General features: G+C 36.8%; 1 protein-coding gene across 9 annotated transcripts in view; it reads left to right on the top strand.

The window, feature by feature from the left end:
- The window catches only part of hth (Meis homeobox homothorax), a 1,486,930-nt gene that overhangs the window by 1,235,104 nt on the left and 240,075 nt on the right, over window positions 1-11,751 (top strand). For all 9 annotated transcript variants that reach the window (XM_069816539.1, XM_069816535.1, XM_069816533.1 and 6 more), the window contains exon 11: window positions 9,958-10,034. In XM_069816539.1, the coding sequence (XP_069672640.1) occupies window positions 9,958-10,034 (77 nt within the window). The remainder of the gene's footprint in view (window positions 1-9,957; window positions 10,035-11,751) is intronic.

Below are 11,751 nucleotides of genomic sequence, written 5' to 3'. Positions count from 1 at the left end.
ACGTAATTAATTATTGCTTTTGTAACACAATTAAGCTGCTATTTTTACTAAGTGTTACATCAATTAACGTCGGATTTTGAAAGCTTGACAAACCATATCTCTAGGACACACCTTGTTAGTCCCCTGAGTCACATGCTCAATAACTTTGAAAACAGTTGAAGTAATGGCATAACGGGAACCAGTGTTGCCATGTCAGTGACTTTGTATCGATATCTGGTGTTTCTCGAACTCGTGATGTCAACACATTTTCAGTATTAACGACAAGATTACAGATTTGGCGATTTTTAAAAATCACTACAACCGTGATAACAAAAGAAACGTTTCTTCCCCTTTAAATGTTGACTTGCTCATTATGTTGTATTTCACATTAGTAGGAATAAATTTCCCCGCGTCGTTTCATCTTCATGTAAGGCATTATACCTTGATTAGCGTTGGTTCAACTCTTCATATGGAAAAAAAAAAATTCTAATGAAATTTAGGCCAGTGTATGGGACCAGTGCTCACCCAGCATCGTGATGAATTTAGAAAGCTACGATAGGTAGTGAAATCCGGTTACGAAAACCAGTTATAACGGCTATGGGGATCATCGTGGTGCCCATACAATACCCCTTTACTAGTTGAATGATCGTTCACCTCTTTAATACACGTGCTTAGTATAGGACGTGGATATTTTGCAGTCCCTTCGCCAGGCATAGTATTATTATTACTACTAATGTCGAAGTTAAATTTATATTGTTGGATTAAAATGTTAAGAAGCGTGTCCTCTTGCAAACGTTTTGTGCGGGGGGAGGAAGTGAAGTCAGAACTTGCTTTCCAAAACTTGACCAAGAAAGTCGCGGGAGATTCTACCAAAACTTGTTGCAGTTTCTGTTGGACGTCGCACAGTCCAAGGATTCAAATTCTTTGATCTACACAGCAAGAAACTATATCACATCAATTTTATTACGGAAGTAAGTGTATTTCTCAGATACTTTTGAATGAAGTGGAGGATTCTGGCGGTTTTCGAGGACAATCTAGCGGCTTTAAGATTGCAATTTGAGAGCAGTTGTGTTGGCAGAACTGACCTCTACCTGTAGTTGTCACAGTAAAATTGTTCGCATATAGTTATTTCACCTTTTGTCGCTTATGTTTTCAATATTTCTTTGATGGGCGATCATAAGAGTACAAGTCAATTTTTGGCGAAATTGAGATATGTACAGTTTTGTCTTCATCAGCTCGATATCTATGTCTGGTAAAAAGAGTACAAGTCAAAACCTGCTGTAGAACGCCGCATTCTCTGAAGCACATAACAGTATCTTCAAAATCATGTACGATGTTAAACAGTTTTTTTTGCTCTCCTGTAAAATAAGGTTTTTTGACTTGTACTCTTATGATCGCCCATCAAAGATTTCATGTCGTCGTTCTAGCACATTTCAAAAAGGTATATGTCCCACATCAATTTTATTACGGAAGTAATTGAGGACGGTTTTTGCAAAACTTGCGAACTCAAAAATTTGCAAAATTGAGATTTTGATGGATTCGTTAACATAAGGCAGGCCTCTACATGATGTTCAAGGCGTCTTAGTAAAATTTGGTTATTTCTCTTCATTGCAGTGTGTCAGAGTGTGATCGTTTTTTCAAAACTTGCTTTCTGCTATAAGTGAGAGTTACAGCAAAACTTGTTTACTAGCCTATAGTGTTTTGTCTCTCCTGTAAAATTTAGTTTTTTCATATATATTATTTTAATGTATCGGAGTACATATGATATTTCCATGCAGATATTCTGCGTCATCATACGATGAAAGAGTAATGGAACGGAGAAAAATTCTCTCCGGCGCCGGGATTTGAACCCGGGTTTTCAGCTCTACGTGCTGATGCTTTATCCACTAAGCCACACCGGATACCACCTCGGCGTCGGACAGAATTGTCTCTGATTAAGTTCCAACTCTTGGGTTCCCTCTAGTGGCCGCCCTCTGCACTACGTCATAGATGTCTATGAACATAGGAGCGAAGTCCACACATGTGCTGAGGTGCACTCGTTATGAGTGAGGGCGGCCACTAGAGGGAACCCAAGAGTTGGAACTTAATCAGAGACAATTCTGTCCGACGCCGGGGTGGTATCCGGTGTGGCTTAGTGGATAAAGCATCAGCACGTAGAGCTGAAAACCCGGGTTCAAATCCAGGCGCCGGAGAGAATTTTTCTCCGTTCCATTACTCTTTCATCGTTAGTTTTTTCTGTTAGCAAGTTTTGCAAAAACGGTTCTCATTATTGTATTTCTCAGATACTTTCGAATGAAGTAGAGGATTCTGGCTGTTTTCGAGGACAATCTAGCGGCTTTAAGACTGTAATATCAGAGGAGTTGGGTTGGCAGCACTGACCTCGACCTTTCGTTGTCACAGCAAAATTGTTCGCCTATAGTTATTTCACCTTTTGTCGCTTGTGTTTTCAATATTTCATGTCATCATTCTAGCACATTTGAAAAAAAAAATACATGTCGCACATCAATTATTTTATTACGGAAGTAAGTGTATTTCTCAGATACTTTTGAATGAAATGAAGGATTCTGGCGGTTTTCGAGGACGATCTAGCGGCTTTAAGACTGTAATTTCAGAGCAGTTGTGTTGGCAGAACTGACCTCTACCTGTAGTCACAGTAAAATTGTTCGCGTATAATTATTTCATCTTTTGTCGCTTGTGTTTTCATTTCATGTCATCGTTCTAGCACATTTGAAAAAAATATATGTCCCACATCAATTTTATTACGTATTTCTCAGATACTTTTGAATGAATTGGAGTATTCTGACGGTTGTCGAGGACAGTCTAGCGGTTTTAAGACTGTAATTTCAGAGGAGTTGGGTTGGCAGCACTGATCTCGACCTATCATTGTCACAGCAACATTGTTCGCGTATAGTTATTTCATCTTTTGTCGCTTGTGTTTTCATTTCATGTCATCGTTCTAGCACATTTGAAAAAAATATATGTCCCACATCAATTTTATTACGTATTTCTCAGATACTTTTGAATGAAGTAGAGGATTCTGGCTGTTTTCGAGGACAGTCTAGCGGCTTTAAGACTGTAATATCAGAGGAGTTGGGTTGGCAGAACTGACCTCGACCTTTCGTTGTCACAGCAAAATTGTTCGCCTATAGTTATTTCACCTTTTGTCGCTTGTGTTTTCAATATTTCATGTCATCGTTCTAGCACATTTGAAAAAGATACATGTCCACTGTTGTGTCCGCGTCAACCTAACAAATACATCATTGCTACTGCCGCATATTAGCACACTCAATAGTTGTCAAACTGATCTACTGGTGGGGGACAATGCCTTCATTGATTGTATTGTTGGAACTCTTGTCCCAACATTTTGCCTTAATAACATGTGAAAGACACTCCTGACGGGCTGTCAGTGGCATCTCTACCCTCGCATGCTCTAATTTGCCAGCTTCCCGCCCGCCCGGGCGTGCTCCGCCGTCTGGACGCCCGTTCGTCCGCCCGCCTCCCCCCCCGACGTGATACCTCGCGTCTGCATGTCAAGCTGATAATGGCACGTTCTCTACTGGGGCTGGCGTTTTGCTGAGAATGGCCGTTTTTTATTATTTTAACTAACGAACATCACGTCATTTTGACATGTGTTCCCCCCATGCTCAGAACAGCAGCAATGGGGAAATCCTCTATTTTTTTTTTTGTAAGCCGGGTTCGTATTATTTTTTAGTTGAGTTGCTGTCAAAAATTAAAAAAAAAAAAAAAAGGATTGCGTCTGATGGGGTTGTGGACGATGTCCTCTTTTGCTATGCTCTCTTCTGTTTTATCCCTTTTTGCATATTTTCTTTCCCTGCGTCCAACCAATTCTGTCTTGGCTACTGAATGCACCATGGGCAATATTCAACAGATCATGCGAACTACTTATTTTGAGGCCCAATCGCTGAGTTTATTTCTCTGTGCTAATACAATATAAATAATTAGCATGCTCTTGTTAATCCATATTAAATAATTACTAACATAGTGACCGTTAAAAGTCAACGAGAAATTCACAAAATGCTTAATAACATGATATTCAGCATTAGAAATACAGAGACATCATTTTATTTTTACTAACATTTCTAATATTAACCTGGCGTCCACACCTGTGGAGTAACGGTCAGCGCGTCTGGCTGCGAAACCAGTTGGCCCGGGTTCGAATCCCGGTCGGGGCAAGTTACCTGGTTAAGGTTTTTTCCGGGGTTTTCCCTCAACCCAATACTAGCAAATGCTGGGTAACTTTCGGTGCTGGACCCCGGACTCATTTCACCGGCATTATCACCTTCATTTCATTCAGACGCTAAATAACCTAGATGTTGATATAGCGTCATAAAATAACCCAATAAAATAAAAAAAATTAACCTGGCTATACCTTTGGATTAACTGTTGAGAACAGGAAACGCCGTTTCCTACCCCCTTCCACGACTGAATTTCGATGATACTTGCGTAAAATACAAACAAAAGACTTTACTAGGTATAGGAGGGAAGAAAAGTAGTTAATCCATTTACGTAAATTAGGAAATATCGCGATTTTGAGTTTGATCGTTTTCATTAGATTTTTATTTAATCAAAATACAGTACTGTATTAACAATAAATGTTTTTACTCAAGAACTGAGCTATCCATTCGGACGTATTCATTATGCAGTGTATATTATACTGTCTACAGCACATTAGCGTACAATATAGAGAATGAAGTTCAATTGAAAAATAATCACAATATGAATATTTAAACATATTTTTGGAAATGATGGCCGTTCATTTCGACACAGGCTTCAGTTCTAATGTGTATATTATCGCATTATAGACTATTGTACCTAATTCCAATTACCAATTTCGTCCTTCGTACTAGTAACTGACGTTGAAATAATTCTCTAACTACTCTATAAAACAGTACCTTACGTACTGTAAATTCAATATTCACTCCTGGATATGGTCTTGGCCACTGATTGCATCTTGGGTAATACTATACAGATCATATTAACTACTATTTTTGTAATATAAACAGTCAAATGTTTCTCCTCTGTGCTTACTTACTGGCTTTTAAGGAACCCGGAGATTCATTGCCGCCCTCACATAAGCCCGCCATTGGTCCCTATCCTGACCAAGATTAATCCAGTCTCTATCATCATATCCCACCTCCCTCAAATCCATTTTAATATTATCCTCCCATCTACGTCTCGGCCTCCCCAAAGATCTTTTTCCCTCCGGTCTCCCAACTAACACTCTCAATGTATTTTTGGATTCACCCATACGTGCTACATGTCCTGCCCATCTCAAACGTCTGGATTTTATGTTCCTAATTATGTCAGGTGAAGAGTACAATACGTGCAGTTCTGCGTTGTGTAACTTTCTCTATTCTCTTTTAACTTCATCCCTCTTAGACCCAAAAATTTCCCTAAGAACCTTATTCTCAAACACCATTAATCTCTGTTCCTTTCTCAAAGTAAGAGTCCAAGTTTCACAACCATACAGAACAACCCGTAATATAACTGTTTTATAAATTCTAACTTTCAGATTTTTTGACAGCAGATAGATGACAAAAGCTTCTCAATCAAATAATAACAGGCATTTCCCATATTTATTCTGCATTTAATTTCCTCCCGAGTGTCATTTATATTTGTTACTGTTGCACCAAGATATTTGAATTTTTCCACGTCTTCGGAGGATAAATCTCCAATTTTTATATAACCACACATATGAATCTAAATTCTCTCAACCACATCTGTATAATTCTAATACCACACGCCATATTGACGTGGATATGGTCTTAGCATCATGGGTAATACTATACAGATCATATTAACTACTATTTTTGTAACATAAACAGTCAAGTTTTTCTCCTCTGTGCTAATGGTATTATTAAATAATTTTATTAATTCACAATCAATAATTTGTAGTTGCTTTCCACTTGCTTCAAAGGTATGAATAAAGATTAAATCTCCCAAAGTCTCAAGTCCTACTCCAGAACATTAAATTATTCTCTTACTGCGACCCGGTCAGCATCTGTGTTGGCCATGTTGTTCGCAGTAGTTGAACTCCACTTCCTATTAGGAACCAAATATAAACGCAGAGAACACAGAAACAGGAAATCAGCAGGACGTTCAGATTACGACGACTTTTAAAGGTGTGAAAAAAAAGTAAGAGGATTGAGGGAAAAGAAGAGGCAGCTATTATTCTATTGGTATCGTTGGGCATTGTTTCGGTAGGGATTAGATTGTATCCTGCAATTGCGAAGCAAGCGGTTTTCCCACACAGTCCGCCTAGCTCCTCCTTGCTCTGCAATTACCATGATTGCTTTTCTGGCTGTTTTCTAGCGATACGGTGACTGGAGGATTTGAGTCGGAGGGTGAGGGAGTAATTGCTTCATTATCGTAGACGTTCCTGTTCTTACCCCTTCCCTGCAGTGTGTTGCGTTAGGGTTTACAACCAGAGGGTTTTAGAATATTTTTATGAAATAGAATCGCTGGTCCAAAGTCTTGTAACTGGTAGTGTTTTTTTTTAAACGGAACAGAGTAAAACACACTGCTTAAATTTGTTTTCGAATAGGTTTCGTTTTTACTTTTAAGATAAGTACCAATAAACTGATTTCAGGCAGCAAAAAGATCGGCAATAAAAGCAATCGTCTACATAGTATCATAGCAACGAAGTAGCACCGCTATTCTCGGGGAAGAAACAGTTGAAACATCACGCAAAAATGTAATAGTCACTGGGTAAATTGCGCAAAAGGTTCTTTGACAAAAATAAATAAATAAATAGTAATATGAGTTACAAGAGCGGTATGTTGAAGTTTTCATGTTCGAGGAAAAGTTTGAAAAAGCGAAACGTAGTTGAGCTTCTTTAATTTCCGAGAATTGAAAGAAAACATACCGCTCGTGTATCGTACATTATTTTCTGCGAAGATCGTTTATTACATACTGTACCTGAAAGAGGAATTTCTAATTAGTTGCAATGAAATCTCCATCTTTGTTTCTGTTCAATGACGGCAAATTTGCAAAACAAAAATATCTATCTTCAACACTGTTGCTTTAAAATATTTTCTGTGTTTACTATACTCCAGCAGGCCGTGATATATGTCTGTCTTTTTTTTCCCCCCAGTCTGTAAATGCGAACTTAAAACAAACGGTAAGGTTATGTAATGATTTTTGCAAATATTTAAAAACAATAATTAAGAGTGCAATTTAGGTGAAATTGCAGTGGTAAATTTCCAATTTATAATTATTACTATATTGAATGTCTCTAAAAATAATATGTTAAAAGCCTAAAGCAGTAAAATCAATATGTCACTTTAAGCGGTAAGAAGAGGGAAATTGTTATGTGTGTTTGGTTGGAAATACTGAATGTGGAATTTTAGAGTTTCCGCGGATTGGTTTTGTGCGGAAACCAAGCAAATATGCACGATCTCGCACAAAATATTCTTTCCTTCTGTGTTTACAAGAAAAAATCGGATAGGCTCTATCGGAGACACAGTCGCAAATTCCATGCGTAATACATCTCTCGGGATGTGGAATTGAATATAAGTATCCGTTGCTTATATGCCCGCTTCCATTTACGCTGTATATGCCACGTCATTCTGAATTTTCTCTTTTCACTCAACTTCATTCACAGTTTTTTTAATTGAACTTGTCGACTGCTGATTGTTCCTCCATTGACATTGTAGCATTGTTAATTACGAATTGACACCACTGCGAACGTTCTATCGTGAGTTACACTGCCTCGGCCGTCGCGCGATCCGCCAGTTCGTGCCTCAAATTTCCTCCTTCCACGTATAGCTAGATGACGTCACCCGCTTCAACTCAAAGTCATGTTGGATACATTGATCCTTCGCCTGTCGATCGTCGTTGTTTGATTGGAATATGTCATGTAGTTTAAGAATTATGGGCCCGACAAAACTCGCCTGAAAGTGTGTTGGTAAACTTTCTGGGATGACAACCTAGTACTGCACCGAAGTTATAGACATAATCACGTCAAAAGTGACGGGTTTGAGTCTTCCTCTAGATTTTATCAGAAGTGACCCAGCAACGTAATTTCCCTGTTATTTTCACTTAATATTATGATCCTGTGAAATGAGAGAACATAGGACATACATATAGGAATTTTTTTACGAAAAACAAATGAACGATGTGTTATGTGTTGCTATAGTAACATCACAGTCTAGTATATACAATCACGAAGCTTGAGTTGTTGAGGGTACTAGGAACAATAGACTGCGCCGGTACTATTTCGCATTGTCTGTGATGAGGCGATAGTAGCAATCCTAGTGCTTAGCAGCTGTCTATGGATGCATATTTCCTACGTATTGAGCTTCGTGACTGCATATACTACACTGTGGTAACATATAAATACTGATATCAACATTTTCACATTTTTGACTAGCAGTCATGAAACATAACTTACAGTTTTGTAACTATCTCAAACTACTATAATTAAAAAATAATAACTATTATATTAAGTAACCTAAATGCAAATTTGAGCAGCAGGCTAGAACGTGTGTATAATGCGTGCGTCCGTTACATTTGTAATATTCGTAAGTATGGTCATGTTCCTCTATCTTTCCAAACTCTGTCTTGGCTAAGGCTAAGCGATCGACGAGCCCTGCATTCTCTTGTTCTCTTATTTCAAATTCTGCGCACCGCTACCCCAATCTATTTGGCTTCTCGTTTTCAAAATTTATTCGCATATCATCAGCTAAGTACAAGATCTCATCATAACAATTTACTCATTATATCCTACCACAAGGCATCTCTATATTCTTTATCTTATACCGTTTCAGTTGCTAGAAATTGGAACTCGCTACCGAGTGATGTAAGGGGTTGTTGGACAATAACTTCATTTAGGTCAAAATTACATAAATTCTTACTTAACAGTTTAATTGCTGATTAATATTTGTTACTTATAATCAAACTAACATGTGTCCAATCTTATTATTATCATTAATTTCTCTAAATACATTTACAAAACCTCTGATGGCAATTACATTAATATTCTCATTATAGAAATATATTTTAGATTTATATATATTTTATTCTCCCTATAACATAGTTCTAGTAAGCTTATATTAAATTAATTTTCATCATTTTACTAGCTACCGCAAATCTCAAATTAATTACAATTGATTGAATTAAATTACCTCATAAATTAAGTCGCTACTTTACCTTATAGGTTTATCTAAATTTAAATAAATATGTAGTCTACTAGTCGTTAAAACTTAACTGAAGAATATTGCTGGAGAACCTTTTAAGTGTAGTGTAAATATTCGTAATTTAAATATGTATTGTATTGATTAAGGCTGGCTGAGTGGAAGAGAAGGCCTTATGGCCTTAACTCTGCCAGCGAAAATAAAACATTATTATTACTATTATTATTATTATTATTATTATTATTATTATTATTATTATTATTATTATTATTATTATTATTATTATTATTATTATTATAAGTTAAATCGCAGGATTGTCTTCAAAATTCTGTGTCTCTTTTCTTAAATCCCTGCATATTTTGGCATTTTATAAAGCTTTTTGTGTTTCAGGAGGAAGTGATTTCTTTTAATATAGAATAGGTTCATTTGATACGTTTGTTAGATCATTGCCAGCTGTCCACGCTATAGTTCATCATTATTCAAGCGAAGAAATTGAATCTGTTAGGACATTTTCACTTAATTAGGCAAGCGACAGAGACATTCGATGGGGAAAGATCAGGTTTCCATACAATTGGCATTCTGTTTTTATGTTTTCGATTTATCTTGGGTAGAAATTCCTTTTCTTTTGGTTTTAGAACTTCCCTCTATTCAGAACTCGCTGTAAGGGGCTCTCCACCTGTTTACCTCGCTCCCACGAATCTTCATTTCTCGTTCTTTATTCTTCTCTCTTCCTACTTTCGTTACGGAATAAGCACGTGTTTTGCGCGATGATTCTTTTGTTCGCTTCTTCAATACTAAGAGATTTTGTCTTCTTTGCCCACAGCATCCTTACCCCTCGGAAGACCAAAAGAAGCAGTTGGCGCAGGATACGGGCCTCACGATTCTCCAGGTCAACAACTGGTAAGTCAGACATCTTGTTTTGTGTTTCAGTGGTTGACGGGTTTGGTAGTTTATGATGATTGATTGTGAATTATTGCTTTCAGTTCCTATCCCTGAACAGCAAACAGTGGACATTTCATTTTTTTCTGACTAATGATGGTTTCTGTTGTGCCATTATTTACTAAAAATAACGGATCATTGTTTTTAAGTTTAGCTTAACGTGCTTTTAACAATAATTTTGAGTCTTAGTTAAAGGTACACGCTGTACTGAGTTCTGATGAAGCATTTCAGTGTTTACCATTTTTCAATTTTCGTACCAAAACGTCATTTTTGGTCTATGAGAAATATTTGTGCAAAGTTTCACTACATTATTAGAGTTGTAGGTGACACAAATATTAATTCCTTTAAATCCCGTAAGCTGACCTCACCGTCAGTTTTCCGGATATGAAATTCTTTTACGTTTTTGAATCTAAGAAATCAGATTTCTTAAAAAAAAAACTAAGTGAAATAATGCATTTAAATTTTTAACCCATATTTTAAACATTATATTCTATAGAAATGTTTGTTAATTTTATGTCGATTTAAAAATACACTCGGCAAAATTTTAATGTATGATCTTAAGGAAAAATCTTCACTTTTTTTTTTCGTACTAATTTTTCTATTCCAAACTACGAGCGATAATAAAAAGAGAAATAGCCTACGTAATTCCATTACTGAATTGTTCCGCTGCATGTTGAACCATAACGCAAGAAAAGAATTTTCACTCATTCATGTATAATCTGATTTAATGGTAGGATATAGGCCTACATTTTTCTATGAATTATTAATAGACCAAACTTACAAATCAAAAACCTGAAAATTTCAACATCATATACAGTGGAAGCTCTTAAGTTCGACAGAAGACAAGTTCGACATCCTATTGTTCGACTACTACTTACGTAGGAGAAATAGACACGCCCCTATACAGGCACTAAGAAATGAGTTTGCGATTTGAATTGGAATTGGTTCTGTGTCTTGTAGTGATACTTTTGTTAAAGGAAAACAGAATATTTGATTGATTAGGACATCCATATTTAATCACCGATTTTAAATTAATGAACTCTTCTTTTTCTATTTGAGAATTGTGTCGTTTGTGAGACGGAACTTTCGAAACCCACTGTGATACTAGAAACGCGTACACAAGTCTCGGGGAGGGCAGGAAATGCAAGTACAGTACTGTATTCGTTGATGGATAATAAATAAGAATTTGTGTTCATTTCACCTGCCGCACCCACTACCCTTATTGGACTGAATTTTCAATTCTGTTCAGTCGAACTTAGGAGAGTCCACTGTAATTTTAACGAAAGGAATTAGTGCTTAAAATGTCATTGATATCATATAAGAACTGTGGAAGTTTTAAATATCCTTAACTCGAACATATTTACTAATCTTGTGATAATGTTGTCTTAGAACTGGATCATCTGGCATTAAAAATGCTACTAGAATACAAAGAGAAGAGATAAATTCGGTTTTACGGGAAAGTTTCCACTGTTTGACTTGTACAACTTCAATGGCTGTTCTTTAACTGGGAAGCTAAAATTTCTGCTCTTCATCCTGGAGATTTAGGTTACAGTCTGGCGGTATCAAGTCGAAAGGTGTGATTGGGACACGTTTTATAGGTTCACTTTCGTTCCCTCTGTCTCAATTCGATAATTATTCTTCATTCATATCATAGAAACAGCAGCGATTTCGCTGTAAC

Source organism: Periplaneta americana, chromosome 17, assembly GCF_040183065.1.
Source record: "Periplaneta americana isolate PAMFEO1 chromosome 17, P.americana_PAMFEO1_priV1, whole genome shotgun sequence".
Classification (NCBI taxonomy): Eukaryota; Metazoa; Arthropoda; class Insecta; order Blattodea; family Blattidae; genus Periplaneta; species Periplaneta americana.
Note: the sequence above shows the minus strand (reverse complement) of the source record. Positions and strands in the feature narration are given on the sequence as shown.